Source organism: Phocoena sinus, chromosome X (assembly GCF_008692025.1).
Source record: "Phocoena sinus isolate mPhoSin1 chromosome X, mPhoSin1.pri, whole genome shotgun sequence".
In the NCBI taxonomy this organism is placed as follows: domain Eukaryota; kingdom Metazoa; phylum Chordata; class Mammalia; order Artiodactyla; family Phocoenidae; genus Phocoena; species Phocoena sinus.
In genome coordinates this window covers 12,654,353-12,678,628 of record NC_045784.1, presented here as the reverse complement: position 1 = coordinate 12,678,628, position 24,276 = coordinate 12,654,353, and the positions used below count along the sequence as shown (strand labels likewise).

The following is a 24,276-nucleotide window of genomic DNA, read 5'->3' as shown; positions in this document are numbered from 1 at the left end:
GAAGACAAGTGTATATGGGAGATACTGTTGGAGCCATCTTAGGAAAATAGAATCTTCCAAAGGAGGAGAAATGATGACTCTGGTCAACAGTGTGTAGTCATGATGACTGCCAAGTCAAACTTTTCACCCAGACTTGAGGGGACAGACAGGCAACGCTTCCTAGAGGGAGTCATGTGGAAACTGAGAGCTGAAAGATGAATGGCGATAGGCCAGATCAGGGAGAAGGAAATGTCCAGGCAGAGGCACAGCAAGTTGACAAGAGAGTGAATGCACATTCGAGAGCCTAAAAAAGTTGAGCATAATGGAAAGAGGAGCTGCTGCTGCTGTGTGTGTGTGTGTGTGTGTGTGTGTGTCTGTCTGTCTGTCTGTCCATCCTTGAGCAAGTGTCAGCATGCTGAGGGTGAGGCTGGGTTAACGACATCACAGGACTTTCTCGAGGGCAATGAAGGTTTTAGGCGGTTATTCCATTTCCCTGTGACGTGGAGAATGGCTTGGCTATCAGAGAAGATGGATGGTGGCAGTCAAAATGGGAAGCACTGGATATATTGCTACTTAAGAGAAATAGGAGCAGAATCCACAAGATTTCAAGGTGGAAGAGTGATAACTTGAGTTTCAGGCTCAGGCAATTGGCTAAACATTGAACCTTTTGGTAGAGAAGGCAGAAGTATTTACCCAGGTCTGCCAAGTGCCAGACAGAGAGCCCATGCTTCTATTTTCTTTGGAGACACCTGCAGACGTTAAGTAGAATGATGATGAGCAACAATATTATTTCATGGCACTTTTAAGGTTCACGTGTATTATCTCATTAGCTTTTTAAAAGCTATTTATTTTATTTATTTATGTTTGGCTGCATTGGGTCTTTATTGCTGCGTGCGGGCTTTCTCTGGTTGAGGCGAGCGGGGGCTACTCTTCATTGCGGTGCACGGGCTTCTCATTGCAGTGGCTTCTCTTGTTGTGGAGCTCAGGTTCTAGGTGTGTGGGCTTCAGTAGTTGTGGTGCGTGGACCAGTAGTTGTGGCTCGCGGGCTCTAGAGCACAGGCTCAGCAGTTGTGGTGTATGTGCTCCGCGGCATGTGGGATTTTCCTGGACCAGGGTTCGAACCCATGTCCCCTGCATTGGCGGGCGGATTCTTAACCACTGCGCCACCAGGGGGACCCTCTCATTTAGCTTTCACTCATCGGAGTAAAGTGGGAAGGGGGGACTTGAGCCCTACTGACATATAAGGCATCAGGGGGAATGCCTACGGACTGTTGTCTTAAAGCAGGGGTCTGCAAACTAGGCCTGCAGCCAAGTCTGGCCCACTACCTCGTTTTTTTTAGAGCCTGCGAGCTAACAGTGGTTTTTACACTTGTAAGTACTTGAACTAAAAAACCAAAAGGAGAGTAACACTTCATGACAAGTGAAAATTACATGAAATTCAAATGTCAGTAGCCATAATTAAAGTTTTATTGAAACACAGCCACGCCCATTTACTTGTGGTCTCTGGCTGTTTTGTTGCTACAAAGACCAACTGGCTTGGTAGCCACAGAGAACACGTGCAAAATCGAAAACATTTACTATCCAGCACTTTCTTTCCTTCTTCAAAACCAGGCAGTGAGCTTTCTGGTATTTACAGAACAGAAACCCGCGGAGGCTTCTGCAACTCCCCACTCCCCTGGGAACTCTCCAATTCCCTCACCCCCTTGCAAGGAGAGAGCAGCAAGCAACTTATTTATGTAGCCAACAGTTGTGTAATGCTTAGCACCTGCCCAGCTCATTTCATTCTCATCACAACCCCATCAGGTGGTATCATCACCATGTCCATTTTACAATGGAGGAACCGGAGGCACAAAGAGGCTGAGCCACCTGCCCAAGGTCACACAGCTAGAAGTGGTGGAGGCAGGATTGAAACCCGTGCCGCCAAGCTCCTCGGATTGCGTGACCAGCGCACTCCAGGTACAGACAGGTGTCCTAGAAGGTCCACTGGGACCTTCGCCCTGAACAGAACACCTGCCAGGTCCAACCCCCGCTCCCAGGGCCCAGCGCGCAGCTCTAGGGGGCGGGAGGGGCGTCGAGGTCAGGCGGGGGCGGGGGAGCGGCGGGGGGCGGAGCGAGAGGATCCGCGCGGCGGCGGACTGTCAATCAAGGAGTATCAACCCCGCCCAGGGCCCCAGAGACCCACACACTCCCGCCTCCCGCCTCCCGCCTCCCGCCTCCCGCCTCCCGCCTCCCGCCTCCCGCCTCCCCCCTCTCGCCTCTCGCCTCCCTGCGGCCGCAGGCAGCGAAGTGCTGAGTCACGGTGAGGCAGCTGCGCGGCGCCCTCCGAGACCACCTTCCCCACGCCTCCCCCGCCGTACGGGCTGCAGCAGCCGCCCTCACCGGGCGGGACTACAGAACGCCCGCGGGGCCGGGCGGGTGCCGGCTATCAGCAGGACCCCGCCCTCTCCGGCCCCGTCCCAGACTCCCAGGGGAATCTCCTAGGGAGATGGCCGGAGATGCTTAAATAGTCCTCTGCAATTGGGTGCAAGTGGCAGACAACTTTTCTTTCTGCAGACCACTGCGATCTGGTAAGTACCTCATCAGTGATTCACGTGCATAGAATTTAATTGTAGGAGTCTGGAAAGACCCAGAAATAGTCCAGATTGAGGGGGCGGGGCGTAAAATATCAATACTTTCAAGATGCGTGTAGGTAGGTGATGACAGTTCTGTACGGCGTGGAGGATTGAGCTCATTTTAGGTGCCCCACAGCCCAGCACCCAGTAAATATTTATTGATTGCCTTCTCGGGGAGGGCACATTTAGGGTGAGCCTCGCTTGCCTGCCTGGAGGTCTTTGCCCCGCACAGTGCTCTGAGTAGCAGCAGCTCACGTTCTTAGAGCGCTGACTACACTCCTTTGCGGTAGGCAGTCTTATTACTCCTATTTCGCAGGTGGAAATACTGAGGAACAGAGAGGCTTAGCAATTGGCCTCAGGTCACACAGCTGGTACGTTGGTGAACTTGGAATGCAGACCCAGGCTGTGTGGCTCCAGAGTATGCTTCTTGCTGAAGCATCTCTCTTGGTTTGAGTGGGAATCTTTGAAGGAAAGGATTATACGCAGTTTGAAGAAGAGCGTTAGGAATTGCGGGTATTGTATGCAAGCATTTGAACTGGAAAGGGGATTGATTATACCTGTTTTGTGATACGCCGTTGAGTAGGCTTTCGACCCACAAAGACGAAACACTTTTGGATTGGGGCTGTGGTTGGGTGCCGAAATACGGATAGCACTGTCAAGGGTACCTCCTCCGTGAGTTTCCTGTGCTCTACTTCACATGAAAGCTGCAAGATTTCTTGCTACTTAAGTAGCAGGAAATCTATCCCTGGGCTTCAGGGATAGATGTCTTTGAATTTGATGACCCTCAAATATCCCTTTCAATGTCAAGGTCTTTGGCATGTTCAGGTGAGAGTCCCAGACCTGTTGGTTTTTCTCCGTGTTCCCTGTGTCGCCACACAGATACCTCTCAGCTCAAGGTAGCACCTCCGTCATGGGGCAGCGCGGGGTGGGGGGGACGTCGAGGGATTTCAATCATGTAAAGCAGATAAAGTGAGCGTTCGAGGTCCTTAGTCGATGCCCAGCGGAGCTGTTATCTCTAACCCTCGCCAAAGGTGGTCGTAGGGCTACACCCGCTAAACCTTGTAAATCATTAGTAGGGTGCTGGGAACCTAGCTAGTACTCCCACGCGTTCACCATCATTATGCTTGTTTTAAAGCGCCTAGCCCAGGTCTTGTGCAGAGGAAGCAATATAAAAATTGTAGCTGTTAATACTTGGGGCAGGTGTGAATTTCGTATCTTATATTTTATAGTCCTTGGGTGGTCCCTCGTTGATGATTTCTCTGTTTTGTTGTTCCTCCTCTTGCCCTCTGTCGTCTACAGCTCAGCCTCAGAACACTCTCTTTTTAGCCTTGGGCATGGCGTGGTCCAAAAAGGTTACCCTCTCACTGCTCAGCCGCGAGCAGTCGGAAGGGGTTGGAGCGCGGGTCCGCAGAAGCATCGGCAGACCTGAGGTACGCTGGCTGGTTGGTGGCTGTTTCCTGCTTTTTAGCAGAAAGGACTGGTGGGACCCTGAGGATAAACTTGGGAAGAGAGGGCATGAGACAATCACGAGCCGCCCTGTTGGGTGCCTTAGGAACCAACTCTAAACTTAGCAATTGGGGTCCTCCCCGGAGCAGCCCCAGTCCCAAGGGGGTTTCTGTAATATGGATCCAGTGGTCCTGAGGTGAAACCTCTGTGCCCCTCTCTGCACACCCATGTCCCATCCTGGGTTTATCTGTCAGCCTCTGTGAGCACTTCACCAGACTCACCCACCTGATACCCCCGGGTTTACATGCCCACAGGTCAAAGCACCAAGGAGAGACACTGGGGCCCCATCCCAAATTCCCAGGAGAGAGAATCCAACTGGCTTGGCTTGGGTCAGGTCTCTACCCTGGACCAGTCAGCCATTGCCAGGGATCTGAATTCTTAGAGAGACACCTGAGACCCGACTTTGTGGACCTCTTGGTGGGAGGTAAGTGGGGGCTTCCCTCAGAGAAGGTGATTGTAGGTGAGGCAGATATCTTTTCACATTAGAGAGCAGTTTTATTTGAAAATTATGGGAGACATGAGACTTGGCGGAAAAGAAAATCTTACACGCATAGAAAGGTCATCAAATGGTGGTTATCGCCCAAGGAATACAGTGCCCAGCCCCAGATTCCAAAAACAGATTTGTTTTTATTGAGGTATAATCGACATATAACATTACTTTCAGGTGTACAACACAATGATTCAGTATTTGTATATATTGCAAAATGATCACAAGTCTAGTTAACTTCTGTCATCATACATAATTATTTTTCTTGTGGTGAGAACTTTTAAGATCTACTCTCTTAGCAACTTTCAAATATGCAGTACAGTATTAACTATAGTCACCATGTTGTACATTCCATCCTCATGACTCATTTATTTTGTAATTTAAAGTTTATACCTTTTGACCCCCTTCATCCATTTTGCTCACCCCACCCCCACATCTGGCAACCACCAGTCTGTTCTCTGTATCTATGAGCTTGTTTGTTTTTGGTTTCCACATATAAGTGAGATCGTACAGTATTTGTGTTTCCCCCTCTGACTTATTTCACTCAGCAGAATGCCCTCAAGGTCCATCCATGTTGTTGCAAACAGCAAGATTTCATTCTTTTTTGTAGTTGAATAATATTCCGTTGTATATTTACACCACATTTTCTTTATCCGTTCATCTGTTGGTGGACACCTAGGTTGTTTCTATGTCTTGATTATTGTAAATGATGCTGCAATGAACATGGGGGAGCATACAGCTTTTCAAGTTAGTGTTTTCGTTTTCTTTGGATAAGACCTTTGGAGGTCTGCTGAAAACCATCAGTTCATTCTCAGAATACCCAGAAGTGGAATTGCTGGATCGTATGGTAGTTATACTTTTAATTTTGGGGGGAACTTCCATACTGTTTTCTATGGTGGCTGCACCAATTTACATTCCCACCAACAGTGCACGAAGGTTCCCTTTTCTCCACACACTCACCAACACTGTCATTTCTTGTCTTTTTGATAATAGCCTTCCTAATACATGTGAGGCGATATCTCAGTGTGGTTTTGATTTGCATTTCCCTAATTAGTGATGCTGAACTCATCTTCCAAAAACTATTTTTGAATAAAGGAAGAAGTATATTAGGGAAATGGATTCTTTTTGAAAAGTGAGGCTGGTTTGTTCCTCTTCTTAAATTCTGCTCTGATACTCTCATACTCTTCCCACCGTTAGGTTCCTATTCATCTGAGAATGTCTCTTGAGGTCTGTCAAACATTGTTTTTCCGAAGGGACACACGCAAACAGGATTATTCTAAGGGCTAAATGCACAGTGGATGTTGGGAAGATGCAGGTGGGCGTGGTGTCATTTTATACTAGGCCACATCGCCAGCAGGGGAATTCGAATACCCGTCAGCAAACCCACTATTGTATGTTGAGGGTAGCTAATACTTCAATTACTCCATCTGTCAGAAACACATCTGCTGAGGATTTCTCAATTTTTCTGGTCTTGTGAACCCCTTTGGAGGTCTGCTGAAAACCATCAGTTCATTCTCAGAATAATGTTTTATCCATTCCTTCTCAGAAAAATGTTTTTTACTTATTTTATTTTATTTTTTTTTAAACATCTTTATTGGGGTATAATTGCTTTACAATGGTGTGTTAGTTTCTGCTTTACAACAAAGTGAATCAGCTATACATATACATGTGTTCCCATATGTCTTCCCTCTTGCGTCTCCCTCCCTCCCACTCTCCCCATCCCACCCTTCCAGGCTGTCACAAAGCACCGAGCTAATATCCCTGTGCCTTGCGGCTGCTTCCCCCCAGCTATCTACCTTACTACGTTTGTTAGTGTGTATATGTCCATGACTCTCTCTCGCCCTGTCAAAACTCACCCTTCCCCCTCCCCATATCCTTAAGTCCGTTCTCCAGTAGGTCTGCGTCTTTATTCCTATCTTACCCCTAGGTTCTTCATGACATTTTTTTCCCTTAAATTCCATATATATGTGTTAGCATACGGTATTTGTCTTTTTCCTTCTGACTTACTTCACTCTGTATGACAGATTCTAGGTCTATCCATCTCATTACAAATAGCTCAATTTCATTTCTTTTTAAGGCTGAGTAATATTCCATTGTGTATATGTGCCACATCTTCTTTATCCATTCATCCGATGATGGGCGCTTAGGTTGTTTCCATGTCCTGGCTATTGTAAATAGAGCTGCAATGAACATTTTGGTACATGACTCTCTTTGAATTTTGGTTTTCTCAGGGTATATGCCAAGTAGTGGGATTGCTGGGTCATATGGTAATTCTATTTGTAGTTTTTTAAGGAACCTCCATACTGTTCTCCACAGTGGCTGAACCAATTCACATTCCCACCAGCAGTGCAAGAGTGTCCCCTTTTCTCCACACCCTCTCCAGCATTTATTGTTTCTTGATTTTTTGATGATGGCCATTCTGACTGGTGTGAGATGATATCTCATTGTAGTTTTGATTTGCATTTCTCTAATGATTAATGATGTTGAGCATTCTTTCATGTGTTTGTTGGCATTCTGTATATCTTCTTTGGAGAAATGTCTATTTAGGTCTTCTGCCCATTTTTGGATGGGGTTGTTTGTTTTTTTGTTATTGAGCTGCATGAGCTGCTTGTAAATTTTGGAGATTAATCCTTTGTCAGTTGCTTCATTTGCAAATGTTTTCTCCCATTCTGAGGGTTGTCTTTTGGTCTTGGTTATGGTTTCCTTTGCTGTGCAAAAGCTTTGAAGTTTCATTAGGTCCCATTTGTTTATTTTTGTTTTTATTTCCATTACTCTAGGAGGTGGGTCAGAAAGGATCTTGCTGTGATTTATGTCATAGAGTGTTCTTCCTATGTTTTCTTCTAAGAGTTTGATAGTTTCTGGCCTTACATTTAGATCTTTAATCCATTTTGAGCTTATTTTTGTGTATGGTGTTAGGGAGTGATCTAATCTCATACTTTTACATGTACCTGTCCAGTTTTCCCAGCACCATTTATTGAAGAGGCTGTCCTTTCTCCACTGTACATTCCTGCCTCCTTTATCAAAGATAAGGTGTCCATATGTGCGTGGGTTTATCTCTGGGCTTTCTATCCTGTTCCACTGATCTATCTTTCTGTTTTTGTGCCAGTACCATACTGTCTTGATTACTGTTGCTTTGTAATATAGTCTGAAGTCAGGGAGCCTTATTCCTCCAGCTCCTTTTTTCGTTCTAAAGATTGCTTTCGCTATTCGGGGTCTTTTGTGTTTCCATACAAATTGCGAAATTTTTTGTTCTAGTTCTGTGAAAAATGCCAGTGGTAGTTTGATAGGGATTGCATTGAATCTGTAGATTGCTTTGGGTAGTAGAGTCATTTTCACAATGTTGATTCTTCCCGTCCAAGAACATGGTATATCTCTCCATCTATTTGTATCATCTTTAATTTCTTTCATCAGTGTCTTATAATTTTCTGCATACAGGTCTTTCGTATCCTTAGGTAGGTTTATTCCTAGATATTTTATTCTTTTTGTTGCAATGGTAAATGGGAGTGTTTTCTTTATTTCACTTTCAGATTTTTCATCATTAGTATATAGGAATGCCAGAGATTTCTGTGCATTAATTTTGTATCCTGCTACTTTACCAAATTCATTGATTAGCTCTAGTAGTTTTCTGGTAGCATCTTTAGGATTCTCTATGTATAGTATCATGTCATCTGCAAACAGTGACAGCTTTACTTCTTCTTTTCCGATTTGGATTCCTTTTATTTCCTTTTCTTCTCTGATTGCTGTGGCTAAAACTTCCAAAACTATGGTTGAATAAGAGTGGTGAGAGTGGGCAACCTTGTCTTGTTCCTGATCTTAGTGGAAATGCTTTCAGTTTTTCACCATTGAGGATGATGTTTGCTGTGGGCTTGTCATATATGGCTTTTATTATGTTTAGGAAAGTTCCCTCTATGCCTACTTTCTGGAGGGTTTTTATCATAAATGGGTGTTGAATTTTGTCGAAAGCTTTCTCTGCATCTATTGAGATGATCATATGGTTTTTCTCCTTCAATTTGTTAATATAGTTTATCACATTGATAGATTTGCGTATATTGAAGAATCCTTGCATTCCTGGAATAAACCCCACTTGATCATGGTGTATGATCCTTTTAATGTGCTGTTGGATTCTGTTTGCTAGTATTTTGTTGAGGATTTTTGCATCTATGTTCATCAGTGATATTGGCCTGTAGTTTTCTTTCTTTGTGACATCCTTGTCTGGTTTTGGTATCAAGGTGATGGTGGCTTCGTAGAAGGAATTTGGGAGTGTTCCTCCCTCTGCTATATTTTGGAAGAGTTTGAGAAGGATAGGTGTTAGCTCTTCTCTAAACGTTTGATAGAATTCACCTGTGAAGCCATCTGGTCCTGGGCTTTTGTTTGTTGGAAGGTTTTTAATCACAGTTTCAATTTCAGTGCTTGTGATTGGTCTGTTCATATTTTCTATTTCTTCCTGATTCAGTCTTGGCAGGTTGTGCATTTCTAAGAATTTGTCCATTTCTTCCAGATTGTCCATTTTATTGGCATAGAGTTGCTTGTAGTAATCTCTCATGATTTTTTTTATTTCTGCAGTGTCAGTTGTTACTTCTCCTTTTTCATTTCTAATTCTATTGATTTGAGTCTTCTCCCTTTTTTTCTTGATGAGTCTGGCTAGTGGTTTATCTATTTTGTTTATCTTCTCAAAGAACCAGCTTTTAGTTTTATTGATCTTTGCTATTGTTTCCTTCATTTCTTTTTCATTTATTTCTGATCTGATTTTTATGATTTCTTTCCTTCTGCTAGCTTTGGGGTTTTTTTGTTCTTCTTTCTCTAATTGCTTGAGGTGCAAGGTTAGGTTGTTTATTCGAGATGTTTCCTGCTTCTTAAGGTGGGCTTGTATTGCTATAAACTTCCCCCTTAGAACTGCTTTTGCTGCATCCCATAGGTTTTGGGTCGTTGTGTCTCCATTGTCATTTGTTTCTAGGTATTTTTTTATTTCCTCTTTGATTTCTTCAGTGATCACTTCATTATTAAGTAGTGTATTGTTTAGCCTCCATGTGTTTGTATTTTTTACAGATCTTTTCCTGTAATTGATATCTAGTCTCATGGCGTTGTGGTCGGAAAAGATACTTGATACAATTTCAGTTTTCTTAAATTTACCAAGGCTTGATTTGTGACCCAAGATATGATCTATCCTGGAGAATGTTCCATGAGCACTTGAGAAAAATGTGTATTCTGTTGTTTTTGGATGGAGTGTCCTATAAATATCAATTAAGTCCATCTTGTTTAATGTATCATTTAAAGCTTGTGTTTCCTTATTTATTTTCATTTTGGATGATCTGTCCATGGGTGAAAGTGGGGTGTTAAAGTCCCCTACTATGAATGTGTTACTGTTGATCTCCCCTTTTATGGTTGTTAGTATTTGCCTTATGTATTGAGGTGCTCCTATGTTGGGTGCATAAATATTTACAATTGTTATATCTTCTTCTTGGATCAATCCCTTGATCATTATGTAGTGTCCTTCTTTGTCCCTTTTAATAGTCCTTATTTTAAAGTCTATTTTGTCTGATATGAGAATTGCTACTCCAGCTTTCTTTTGGTTTCCATTTGCATGGAATATCTTTTTCCATCCCCTTACTTTCAGTCTGTATGTGTCTCTAGTTCTGAAGTGGGTCTCTTGTAGACAGCATATATAAGGGTCTTGTTTTTGTATCCATTCAGCCAATCTGTGTCTTTTGGTGGGAGCATTTAGTCCATTTACATTTAAGGTAATTATTGATATGTATGTTCCTATTTCCATTTTATATATTGTTTTGGGTTCGCTACTATAGGTCATTTCCTTCTCTTGTGTTTCGTGTCTAGAGAAGTTCCTTTAGCATTTGTTGTAAAGCTGGTTTGGTGGTGCTGAACTCTCTCAGCTTTTGCTTGTCTGTAAAGGTTTTAATTTCTCCATCAAATGTGAATGAGATCCTTGCTGGGTAGAGTAGTCTTGGTTTCAGGCTATTCTCCTTCATCACTTTCAGTATGTCCTGCCACTCCCTTCTGGCTTGTAGGGTTTCTGCTGAGAGATCAGCTGTTAACCTTATGGGGATTCCCTTGTGTGTTATTTGTTGTTTTTCCCTTGCTGCTTTTAATATGCTTTCTTTGTATTTAATTTTTGACAGTTTGATTAATATGTGTCTTGGCGTGTTTCTCCTTGTATTTATCCTGTATGGGACCCTCTGTGCTTCCTGGACTTGATTAACTATTTCCTTTCCCATATTAGGGAAGTTTTCAACTATAATCTCTTCAAATATTTTCTCAGTCCCTTTCTTTCTTTCTTCTTCTTCTGGAACCCCTATAATTCGAATGTTGGTGCGTTTCATGTTGTCCCAGAGGTCTCTGAGACTGTCCTCAGTTCTTTTCATTCTTTTTTCTTTATTCTGCTCTGCAGTAGTTATTTCCACTACTTTATCTTCCAGGTCACTTATCCGTTCTTCTGCCTCAGTTATTCTGCTATTGATCCTATCTAGAGTGATTTTAATTTCATTTATTGCATTGTTCATCGTTGCTTGTTTCATCTTTAGTTCTTGTAGGTCCTTGTTAACTGTTTCTTGCATTTTGTCCATTCTACTTCCAAGATTTCGGATCATCCTTACTATCATTATTCTGAATTCTTTTTCAGGTAGATTGCCTATTTCCTCTTCATTTGTTAGGTCTGGTGGGTTTTTATCTTGCTCCTTCATCTGCTGTGTGTTTTTCTGTCTTCTCATTTTGCTTATCTTACTGTGTTTGGGGTCTCCTTTTTGCAGGCTGCAGGTTCGTAGTTCCCGTTGTTTTTGATGTCTGTCTCCAGTGGCTAAGGTTGTTTCAGTGGGTTGTGTAGGCTTCCTGGTGGAGGGGACTAGTGCCTGTGTTGTGCTGGATGAGGCTGGATCTTGTCTCTCTAGTGGGCAGGTTCACGTCTGGTGGTGTGTTTTGGGGTGTCTGTGGCCTTATTATGATTTTAGGCAGCCTCTCTGCTAATGGGTGGGGTTGTGTTCCTGTTTTGCTAGTTGTTTGGCATAGGTTGTCCAGCACTGTGGCTTGCTGGTCGTTGAGTGAAGCTGGGTGCTGGTGTTAAGATGGAGGTCTCTGGGAGATTTCCGCTGTTTAATATTATGTGGAGCTGGGAGGTCTCTTGTTGACCAGTGACCTGAAGTTGGCTCTCCTACCTCAGAGGCAGAGCCCTGACTCCTGGCTGGAGCACCAAGAGCCTTTCATCCACACGGCTCAGAATAAAAGGGAGAAAAAGTAGAGAGAATTAGTAGAAGTATGAGGAAAGAAAGAAGGAAAGGAGGAAAGGAAGGAAGGAAGAAAGAAGCAAAGAAGGAAAGAAAGGAGGGAGGGAGGGAGGGAGGGAGGAAGGAAGGAAGGAGGGAAAGAAGGAAAAAAAGACAAAGAAAGATGATACAGTAAAAATAAAATAAAGTATAATATAGTTATTGAATTAAAAAATATTTAGAAAAAAAAAGGGACGGATAGAACCTTAGGATAAATGTTGGAAGCAAAGCTATACAGAGAAAATCTTACACAGAAGCATACACATACACCTTCACAAAAAGAGGTAAAGGGGGAAAAATCATAAATCCTGCTCCCTGAGACCACCTCCTCAATTTGGGGTGATTCGTTGTCTAAAGGAGGGAGGGAAGGAAGGAAAGAAAGAAAGAACGAAGGTAAAGTATAATAAAGTTATTACAATTAAACTTAATTATTAAGAAAAAGAATTTTTAAAAAAAGGTCATGGACGGATAGAGCCCTAGGACAAATGGTGGAAGCTAGAGTATACAGACTAGATGTCACACAGGAGCATACACGTACACCTTCACAAAAAGAGGAAAAGGGAAAAAAATCATAGATTTCGCTCCTAAATTCCCCCTCTTCAATTTGGGATCATTCCTTGTCTATTCAGGTATTCCACAGATGCAGGGTATATCAAGTTGATTGTGGAGCTTTAATCCGCTGCTTCTGTGGCTGCTGGGAGAGATTTCCCTTTCTCTTCTTTGTTTTCACAGCTCACAGGAGCTCAGCTTTGGATTTGGCCCTGCCTCTGCGTGTAGGTCGCTGGAGGGCGTCTGTTTTTTCGCTCAGACAGGACGGGGTTAAAGGAGCCGCTGATTCTGGGCCTCCGGCTCACTCAGGCCGGGGGTTGGGGGATGGGGGAAGGAGGGGCACTGCGTGCGGGGCCGGCCTGCGGGCAGCAGAGGCAGCGTGACGTTGCGGCAGAGGCCGGCGTGACGTTGCACCAGCCTGAGGCCCGCCGTGCGCTGTCCCGGGGAAGTTGTCCCTGGATCCCGGGAACCTGGCAGTGGCGGGCTGCACAGGCTCCGCGGAAGCGGGGTGTGGAGAGTGACCTGTGCTCGCACACAGGCCCCTTGGTGGCGGCAGCAGCAGCCTTAGCGTCTCCCGCCCGTCTCTGGGGTCCGCGGTTTTAGCCGCGGCTCGCGCCCGTCTCTGGGGTTTGTGCTTTCAGCCGCGGCTCGCGCCCGTCTCGGGGGCTCGCGCCCTCAGCCGCGGCTCGCGCCCGTCTCTGGGGTTCGCGCTTTTAGCCGCGGCTCGCGCCCGTCTCTGGAGTTCCTTTAAGCAGCGCTCTTAAACCCCTCTCCTCGCGCACCAGGAGACAAAGAGGGAAGAAAAAGTCTCTTGCCTCTTCGGCCGGTGCAGGCTTTTCCCCGAACTCCCTCCCGGCTAGTCGTGGTGCACTAACCCCTTCAGGCTATGTTCAAGCCGCCAACCCCAGTCCTCTCCCTGAGCTCCGTCCAAAACCAAAACCCGAGCCTCAGCTCGCAGCCCCGCCCGCCCCGGTGGGTGAGCAGCAAGCCTCTCGGGTTGGTGAGTGCTGGTCGGCACCGATCGTCTGTGCAGGAATCTCCCCGCTTTGCCCTCCGCACCCGTCGCTGTGCACTACTCCGCGGTCCCGAAACTCCCCCCTCTGCCTCCCGCAGTCTCCGCCCGCGGAGGGACTTCCTAGTGTGTGGAAACTTTTCCTCCTTCACAGCTCCCTCCCACTGGTGCAGGTGCCGTCCTTATTCTTTTGTCTCTGTTTTTTCTTTTGCCCTACCCAGTTACGTGGGGAGTTTCTTGCCTTTTGGGAGGTCTGAGGTCTTCTGCCAGCCTTCAGTAGGAGTTCTGTAGGAGTTGTTCCACGTGTGGATGTATTTCTGGTGTATCCGTGGGGAGGAAGGCGATCTCCGCGTCTTACTCTTCCGCCATCTTCAAGGTCCCCCCTACTTATTTTTTAATAGATCTTTATCGGAGTGTAATTGCTTCACAACACTGTGTTAGTTTCTGTTGCACAACAAAGCGAATCAGCCATATGCATACACGTATCCCCTCCCTCTTGAGCCTCCCTCCCACCCTCCCTATCCCACCCCTCTAGGTCATCTCAAAGCACCGAGCTGATCTCCCTGTGCTATGCTGCTGCTTCCCACCAGCCAACTGTTTTATATTCGGTAGTGCATATACATCGATGTTACTCTCACTTCACCCCAGCTTCGCTTTCCCACCCCATGTCATCAAGTCCGTTCTCTATGTCTACCTCTTTATTCCTGCCCTGCAGCTAGGTTCATCAGTACCTTTTTTTTTTTTTAGATTCCATGTATATGGGTTAGCATACAGTATTTGTTTTTCTCATTTACTTCACTCTGTATGACAGACTCTAGGTCCATCCACCTCACTAGAAATAACTCAGTTGCATTTCTTTTTATGGTTGAGTAATATTCCATTGTATATATGTGCCACATCTTCTTTATCCATTCATCTTTCGATGGACATTTAGGTTGGTTCCATGTCCTGGCTGTTGTAAATAGAGCTGCAATGAACATTGTGGTACATGACTCTTTTTGAATTATGGTTTTCTCAGGGTATATGCCCAGTAGTGGGATTGCTGGGTAGTTTGGTAGTTCTATTTTTAGTTTCCTAAGGAACCTCGATACTGTTTTCCATAGTGGCTGTATCAATTTACATTCCCACCAGCAGTGTAGGAGGGTTCCCTTTTCTCCACAGCCTCTCCAGCATTTATTGTTTCTAGCTTTTTTGATAATGGCCATTCTGACCTTCATGAGGTGATACCCCATTGTAGTTTTGATTTGAATTTCTCTAATAATTAGTGATGATGAGCATCTTTTCATGTGCCTCTTGGCCATCTCTAAGTCTTCCTTGGTGAAATGTCTATTTAGGTCTTCCACCCATTTTTTAACTGGATTGTTTGTTTTTTTTGATATTGAGCTCCATGAGCTGTTCGTGTATTTTGGAGATTAATCCTTTGTTGTTTCATTTGCAAATATTTTCTCCCATTTTGAGGGTTGTCTTTTTGTCTTGTTCATGTTTTAATTTGATGTGCAAAAGCTTTTAAGTTTAATTACGTCCCATTTATTTGTTTTTATTTCTCTTACTCTAGGAGGTGGATCAAAAAGGATCTTGCTGTGATTTATGTGAAAGAGTGTTCTTCCTATGTTTTCCTCTAAGAGTTTTATAGTGTCCAGTCTTACATTTAGGTCTCTAATCCATTTTGAGTTTATTTTTGTGTATGGTGTTAGGGAGTGTTCTAATTTCATTCTTTTACATGTAGCTGTCCAGTTTTCCCAGCACCACTTACTGAAGAAACTGTCTTTTCTCCATTGTATATCCTTGCCTCATTTGTCATAGATTAGTTGACCATAGCTGTGTGGGTTTATCTCTGGGCTTTCTATCCTGTTCCATTGATCTATATTTTTGTTGTTGTGCCAGTACCATATTGTCTTGATTACTGTAGCTTTGTAGTATAGTATGAAGTCAGAGAGTCAGATTCCTCCAGCTCTGTTTTTTTCCCTCAAGACTGCTTTGGCTATTCGGGGTCTTTTGTGTCTCCATACAAATTTGAAGATTTTTTGTTCTAGTTCTGTAAAAAATGCCATTGGTGATTTGATAGGGATTGCATTGAATCTGTAGATTGCTTTGGGTAGTATAGTCATTTTACTATAGTCAACATACAATATTGATTCTTCCCATCTAGGAACATGGTCTGTCTCTCCATCTGTTTATATCATCTTTAATTTCGTTCATCAGTGTCTTACAGTTTTCTGCATACAGGTCTTTTGTCTCCCTAGGGAGGTTTATTCCTAGGTATTTTATTCTTTTTGTTGCAGTGGTAAATGGGAGTGTTTCCTTAATTTGTCTTTCAGGTTTTTCATCATAGTGTATAGGAATGCAAGAGATTTCTGTGCATTAATTTTGTATCCTGCAACTTTACCAAATTCACTGATTAGCTCTAGTAGTTTTCTGGTGGCATCTTTAGGATTCTCTATGTATAGTATCATGTCATCTGTAAACAGTGACAGTTTTACTTCTTCTTTTCCAAATTGTATCCCTTTTATTTATTTTTCTTCTCTGATTGCTGTGGCTAGGACTTCCAAAATTGTGTTAAATAATAATAGTGGCAAGAGTGGACATCCTTGTCTTGTTCCTGATCCTAGAGGAAATGTTTTCAGTTTTTCACCATTGAGAATGATGTTTGCTGTGGGTTTGTTGTATATGGCCTTTATTATGTTGAGGTAGGTTCCCTCTATGCCCATTTTCTGGAGAGTTTTTATCATAAATGGGTGTTGAATTTTGTCAAAAGCTTTTTCTGCATCTATTGAGATGTTACGGTTTTTATTCTTCAATTTGTTAATACGGTGTATCACATTGATTGATTTGCATACATTGAAGAATCCTTGTATCCCTGGGATAAATCCCACTTGATCATGGTGTATGATCCTTTTATTGTGTTTTTGGATTCTATTTGCTAGTATTTTGTTGAGGATTTTTGCATCTATATTCATGAGTGATATTGGTCTGTAATTTTCTTTTTTTGTAGTGTCTTTGTCTGGTTTTGGTATCAGGGTGATGGTGGCCTCATAGAATGAGTTTGGGAGTGTTCCTTCCTCTGCAATTTTTTGGAAGAGTTTGAGAAGGATGGGTGTTAGCTTTTCTCTAAATGTTTGAAAGATTTCACCTGTGAAGCCATGTGGTCCTGGACTTTCGTTTGTTGGAAGATTTTTAATCACAGTTTCGATTTCTTTCTTGTGATTGGTCTGTTCCTATTTTCTATTTCTTCCTGGTTCAGTCTTGGAAGGTTATACCTTTCTAAGAATTAGTCCATTTCTTCCAGGTTGTCCATTTTATTGGCATAGAGTTGCTTGTAGTAGTCTCATAGGATGCTCTGTATTTCTGCTGTGTCTGTTGTAACTTCTCCTTTTTTATTTCTAATTTTATTCATTTGAGTCCTCTCCCTCTTCTTCATCATGAGTCTGGCTAATGGTTTATCAATTTCGTTTATCTTCTCAAAGAACCAGCTTTTAGGTTTATTGATCTTTGCTATTGTTTTCTTTGTTTTCATTTCATTTATTTCTGCTCTGATCTTTATGATTTCTTTCCTTGTACTAACTTTGGGTTTTGTTTATTCTTCTTCTCTAGTTCCTTTAGGTGTAACGTTAGATTGTTTTTTTAAGATTTTTCTTGTTTTTTGAGGTAGGCTTGTATAGCTATAAACTTCCCTCTTAGAACTGCTTTTGCTGTATCCCATAGGTTTTGGATCGTCGTGTTTTCATTGTCATTTGTCTCCAGGTATTTTTTGATTTCCCCTTTGATTTCTTCAGTGATCTCTTGGTTATTTAGTAATGTATTGTTTAGCCTCCTTGTATTTGTGTTTTTTACAGTTTTTTTTTCCTGTAATTGATTTCCAATCTCATAGCATTGTGGTCAGAAAAGATGCTTGATACGATTTCAGTTTTCTTAAATTTACTGAGGCTTGCTTTGTGACTCAAGATGTGATCTATCCTGGAGAATGTTCCATGTGCACTTGAGAAGAAAGTGTATTCTGCCACTTTTGGTGGAATGTTGTATAATTTTCGATTAGATCTGTCTGTTTTTTTGTGTCATTTAAAGCTTGTGTTTCCTTATTTATTTTCTGTTTGGATGATCTGTCCATTGGCGTAAGTGGGGTGTTAAAAGTCCCCTACTATTATTTTGTTACTGTCAATTTCTCCTTTCATGGTTGTTAGCATTTGCCTTATGTATTGAGGTGCTCCTATGTTGGATGCATAAACATTTATAATTGTTATATCTTCTTCAGGGATTGATCACTTGATCATTATGTAGTGTCCTTCTTTGTCTCTTGTAACAGTCTTTATGTTAAAGTCTATTTTATCTGATACGAGTATTGCTACTCCAGATTTCTTTTGATTTCCATTTGCATGGAATATCTTTTTCCATCCCTTTGCTTTCAGTCTGTATGTGTCCCTAGGTCTGAAGTGGGTCTCTTGTAGACAGTGTATATATGGGTCTTGTTTTTGTATCCATTAAGCCAGTCTGTGTCTTTTGGTTGGGGCGTTTAATCCATTTACATTCAAGGTTATTATCCATATGTATGTTCCTGTTGCCATTTTCTTAATTGTTTTGGGTTTGTTTTTGTGCGTCTTTTTCTTCTCTTGTGTTTCCTGCTTAGAGAAGTTCCTTTAGCATTTGTTGTAAAGCTGGTTTGGTGGTGCTGAATTCTCTTAGCTTTTGTTTGTCTGAAAAGCTTTTGACTTCTCCATCGAATCTGAAAGATCCTTGCTGGGTAGAGTATTCTTGGTTGTAGGTTTTTCCCCTTCATCACTTTCAGTATGTCCTGCCACTCCCTTCTGGCTTGCACAGTTTCTGCTGAAAGATCAGCTGTTAACCTTATGGGGATTCCCTTGTATGTTATTTGTTGCTCTTCCCTTGCTGCTTTTAATATTTTTTCTTTGTATTTAATTTTTGATAGTTTGATTAATATGTGTCTTGTCGTGTTTCTCCTTGAATTTATTCTGTATGGGATTCTCTGCACTTCCTGGACTTGATTGACTATTTCCTTCTCCTAACATGTTAGGGAAGTTTGCAACTATTATCTCTTCAAAAATTTCCTAGTCCCTTTCTGTTTCTCTTCTTCTTCTGGGACCCCCTATAATTCGAATGTTGGTGCGTTTAATGTTGTCCCAGAGGTCTCTGAGATTGTCTTCAATTCTTTTTATTCTTTTTTCTTTATTCTGCTCCTCAGCAGTTATTTCCACCATTTTGTCTTCCAGCTCACTTATTCGTTCTTCTGCCTCTGTTATTGATCCCTTCTAGTGTATTTTTCATTTTGGTTATTGTGTTGTTCATCTCTGTTTGTTTGTTCTTTAGTTCTTCTAGACCTTTGTTAAACATCTCTTGTGCTTTCTCAGTCCATGCTTCCATTCTACTTCCGAGATTCTGGATCATCTTTACTATCGTTACTCTGAATTCTTCTTCAGGTAGATTGCCTATTTCCTCTTCATTTATTTGGTGTTGCAGGTTTTTACCTTGCTCCTTCATCTGTGACATATGTTTTTGCTGTCTAAGTTTTTTTTTTTATGAGTGGGATTGTGTTCCTGTCTTACTGGTTGGCCTGATGCTTTCCACACTGGAGTTTGTAGGCTATTGGGTAGAGCTGGGTGTTGGTGCTGAGATGAGGAATTCTGTGAGGCCTCACTCTGATGCATATTCCCTGGGGTCTGAGGTTCTCTGTTAGTCCAGTGGATTGGACTCAGAGCTCCCACCACAGGAGCTTCCCCCAACCCCAGGCTTGTGAATCAAGATCCCGCAAGCTGCGTGGGACAGCAAAAAAAGAACAATGACAGAGTAAAAGATAAAATTAGACTAGGAAGCTAGCAGATATGTTAGAAAGAATGTAAAAATAAAAATATAGATGAATCAACAACTGGAAGGTAAATCAGTACCACAATAGTAAAGAAGAGGAGGTGGGAAAAGAAAAAAAAAAAGAAAGGCAGGGTGGGGGGAAGGCCTTAGCTGTGGAGGGCGGGCCCTAAGCATGGGCAAGGTTTAGGTGGTGGGTGGGGCCAATGCTCAGGATCCACAGGACTGGAAAAGGCCCTGGGGGCTGTGTGGGGTGGGGCTTAGGCATGGTATTACATACAAAGGAAAACCTTTGTGTTGAAATATGGTTAGCAAAATATTACAGAACAAATCTGTAATCTAGTAACTTAAATAACAACTCTAGTGACATTCAATAAGGAGATCTGGTGGCAGTTCTCATAACTACCTAATTTCAACTCTGTGAGGGGCATGAACAGTGGTTCGGTATACATGCAACAGCTGTGATGTGATATGAAAAGAGCTTTGATTTCGGTTGGTGGCAAAGTCACAGGTCCTGGTAAATTACTGTGGTTCTTTGACTACATCCATAATTAAAGGCAATGTTACATTTTATTTTGGAGCTGGGTGGTGGTGACTTGTTGCGTACCAGTGAATGTACTTAATGCCACTAAATTGTATACTTACAAACGGTTAAAATGGTAAATTTCACGTTATGTTTGTTTTACTACAAAAAAATTCAGAAGAAAAATATCTGCAGTTAGAGGTTAGTGAAAATAAAAATGTGTGTGTGTGTGTGTGTGTGTGTGTGTGTGTTTTTCCCCCAGCCAAGTTTACCTGAATTCTATCCATGGTTCCCAGTTAAGAGTCCCTGGCTGGGCTTCCCTGGTGGTGCAGTGGTTGAGAGTCCGCCTGCCGATGCAGGGGACGCGGGTTCGTGCCCCGGTCTGGGAAGATCCCACATGCCGCGGAGCGGCTGGGCCTGTGGGCCATGGCTGCTGAGCCTGCGCATCTGGAGCCTGTGCTGTGCAACGGGAGAGGCCACAACAGCGAGAGGCCCGCGTACCGCAAAAAAAAAAAAAAGAGTCCCTGGCTGAAAACCTATGCTTTAAAGACCTCTGCATTTTACTAATGCAAAGGGTCTACCACGCCCCAGGTGTGCCTCTACCCTAAAGAAAAATAAATGGATAGGAATCATTCCTAATGCCATCACTCTGGTTTAATCACTGTTAAGACAAAGGGTGTTTCCTTTTGTCTGTGTATAGTTAAATATTTTAGTTGTACAGAATAAAGAATTTTGTGTCCTTAGTTTTTTCATTTAAGAGGGTAGCAAAAGGACTTCCCATGTTATTATAAATTCTTCATAAACACCATTTAAGTAGTTATGACATATTCCAGTGTATGAGCATACCATTATTCTCTTACTCCTGGCCCTACATTTTTTATTTTTTAATTAAAAAAATTTTTTTATCGAGGTATAGTTGATTTACAATGTGTTAATTACTGCTCTACAGCAAAGCGATTCAGTTATACATACGTGTATATATATATATATATTTTTATATTCTTTTCCATTATGGTTTATCATAGGATATTGAATATAGTCCCCTGTGCTGTGTTGTAGGACCTTGTTGTTTATCCATTCCGTATATATAAAACCTTAATCTGCTAACCCCGACCTCCTCCCCCTTGGCAACCACCAGTGTGTTTACTATGTCCGTGATTCTGTTTCTGTTTCATAGACAGGTTCATTTGTGTCATATTTTAGATTCCACGTGTAAGTGGTATCATATGATATTTGTCTTTCTTGGTCTGATTTACTTAGTATGATAATCTCTAGGTCCATCCATGTTGCTGCAAATGGCATTATTTCATTCTTTTTCATGGCTGAGTAATATTCCATTGTATGTATGTACCACATCTTTATCCATTCATCTGTCGAGGGACATTTATGGCAACTCTGTTTTTAGTTTTTTGAGGAACCTCCATACTGTTTTCCACAGTGGCTGCACCAACTTACATTCCCACCAACAATGTAGGAGGGTTCCCTTTTTTCCACACCCTCTCCAGCATTTATTATTTGTAGACTTTCTGATGATGCTGGCCCTGCATTTGACCATTTAGATTGTTACACTATTTGTTAGCACTCCGCACACTGCCAGCTTGCCAGAAAGATGGACCCCAACCCTCCCATCAACAGGGAAGGAACGCATCACTCTCACTTCAAGGTGGTTACTTTTCAAACTTTTTGCACCAAGGCTCTGTCAGTAGAAAATAAAATCTCATAAAAAACCTGGAGCCCAGAGCTATTTTAGTGTAGAATTTACAACAGTGTTTGATGTTAGTGACCCTAGGTGACACGTTCCCTGTGACTGTAAATGTGGAAGTGGAGGAATTCACAGTGCTCTTTCGGTGATGAATGGCAAACAAGATGGAGTTGGGCTGGCTGGCACCTTCCATTAAAATTGTGTATGGGGCTTCCCTGGTGGCGCAGTGGTTGAGAGTCCGCCTGCCGATGCAGGGGACGCGGGTTCGTGCTCTGGTCCGGGAAGATCCCACATGCCGTGGAGGGGCTGGGCCCGTGAGCCATGGCCGCTGAGCCTTTGCGTCCGGAGCCTGTGCTCCGCAACGGGAGAGGCCACAACAGTGAGAGGCCCGTGTACCGCAAAAAAAAAAAAAAAAAATTGTGTGTGGGCCGGGACAGCCCCAAGCTGGAATTGAAATGATTGCACAGCATGATGTTGGCGGGTGGTTCCTCTGTGCTCCCAGCAGGAGGGAAACCCACCTGTCACCTGCATTTGCCTCTATGCCCCACTTCCCCTTCCACCAGACAGTCCTTGCTGATGTGATTTTCCTTGGACCACTGTCATGCAGTGACACCTCAGAGATGTTGTGGGTTCCGTTCCAGGCCACTGCAATAAAGCGAATATTGCAGTAAAGCAGGTCACGTGATTATCTTGGTTTCTCAGTGCATACAGAAATTACTTATGTTTAAACTATACTGTAGTCTACTAAGTGTGCAGTAGCATTGTGTCCAAAAAAATAATGTACACACCTTAATTAAAAAAATACTTTATTGCTAAAAAATGTGAACTGTTATCTGAGCCTTCAGTGAGTTGTAGTGGTAACGTCAAAAATCACTGATCACAGATCACCATAACGAATAGAATAACAGTGGAAAAGTGTGAAATATTGTGAGAGTTACCAAAGTGTGACACAGAGATACAAAGTGAGCAAACGCTGTTGGAAAAATGCCACCGATAGACACTTGACGCAGGGCTGCCACAAACCTTCAATTTGTAAAAACCACAATATCTGCAAAGCGCAATACCTCTAAGTGCAGTAAAACAAGGTATGCCTGTATATGTTTTTTTATTAGGAAGAATTTCTAACGTAGAAAAGTAGAGAATAGTATAATGACTCTCCAGGTACCCAGCATCCACAGTGATCAACTCATGGGCAGTCTTGTTTCCAATCTTGGTCCCCATCCATTTCTTCCATCAAAGTATTTTGAAGTGAATCATTTCATTTCATTCAGAAATATTTCAGTTTTTACTTAAAAAATACAACTGTAATCCCATTATCACAGTTAAAATTATAAGAGTTTCTTAATATCAAACCACCTTGGTCCTAGTTGATGCAGGACCTGTAGGTGGCGCTCTCCATTAGCAGTGTCTCTAGACCTTGAGTCAAGGTAGAGGAGCATAGAGTCACAGGTCAAGTCCATTCAAGGCCATATTTCGATCTCAGTCTGGACTATGTGTTGGCAGTTTCCTTCTACCTTCTCATTGTTACTCTGAGGCTCCAGTCTAGAGGCTGAGTTAGGCCCAGGGGATAGTCTGAGGTGTTGGAGTCTACCTTTAAGGGGCCTCTGCCTTTTTTTGCTGCCATATTATCTTGATGTAGCCTGGCCTTTTGTCAGGTGTTGGGAGGGTTGGGGGGGTCCTCTCCGGAGACAACAATTTAAAAGAAGAAAAAATAATGTAAAAAACAGGCATTATTGCCCTTATATCAGTTAGATTAGGCTCAGTTGTGTATAACAGAAAGCATCCTCTGAAACCAGTGGTTTATGTATGTAAGGATTTGTGTTTCTCTTCTGAAAATCCAAAAGTAGGTGGTCCAGGGTGGGCCTGGAAGCTTCACACTTACCAGAGACCCATGCTCATTCTGTCTTAGTTCATCCTTCTTACTGCATTCTTACTGTATCACGTTATGGTCCAAGACGCTCTCAGGGCAGTAGCAACCATTTGCCCTTGGGGGCAGAAAGGAGGAAGAGGGGAAAGGCAAAACGATATATGCCAGCTGTCTATCTCCTTTTATAAGGGATTTCCCTAAAAGTCCCACCCAGTTCCTCTCATTAGCCAGATTTGGTCATATGACCACACCTACCTACAAGGGAAGCTAGGGACCTAGCCCAAGTACCACTTGGGATGTTGGTGCAGTACCTTCTGTGTACACAGAATTATTCTAGATTCAGTGGAGCATCATAGAAAAGCATAACGTTGGCCCTGTCCCCAAGGAAGTGATATTCCTGGCAGTCACTTCCTGTGCTTCCTGACTTCAATAAAATGCCAGGCTGCTGGAGCTTTGTTAAAGGAGCACCACAGGCCGGAGGGGTGGTGGCCACAGGTTTCAACTGGCCTTCTCAAGAGATCCAAAGAAATAGCTTGGAAGCTGCCAACCGAAGGTGGCAGCTAAAAGATTTGGAAGTGTTTGAAGGAAAGGAAATTCTCATATCATTCAAAAACTTTGCAAGATCATCAGTTTAATGAGCTGGGGACCAAATCAAGACATTTAAAAAAGTCAGAGTTCTTATATATCTCAGAGCTTGTCTTGCAGATAACAGGTGTCTCTCTAACGTGTTCTTGGATACATGCTGACTGTTTAGAGAACGTGAGGAACTTGGGTGAGGGCTAATACCTAACCTGCAAATAACACTTTAGGACAACGGTCTGATGCAGATACTCTCGCTTGTCGGAGGAAGAGTGTCTCTTAACACACGTGCCCCATCCTTTAGCCAGATAAACAGTTCATCCCTCTGACTTTCACCACATCCAGCCCCCTGGCTTCTGCAGGCTTCTTGTGCTGCCT

At 42.9% G+C, this 24,276-nt stretch overlaps 1 protein-coding gene across 1 annotated transcript in view; it reads left to right on the top strand.

Annotated features, from left to right (window-relative positions):
- The first annotated feature begins 2,351 nt into the window (after positions 1 to 2,351).
- The window catches only part of PIR (pirin), a 110,786-nt gene continuing 88,861 nt past the window's right edge, over positions 2,352 to 24,276 (top strand). The window contains 2 exon segments of the mRNA XM_032620580.1: positions 2,352 to 2,546; positions 3,891 to 4,021. Of these exon segments, the coding sequence (XP_032476471.1) occupies positions 3,926 to 4,021 (96 nt within the window). The 5' untranslated portion in view covers positions 2,352 to 2,546; positions 3,891 to 3,925.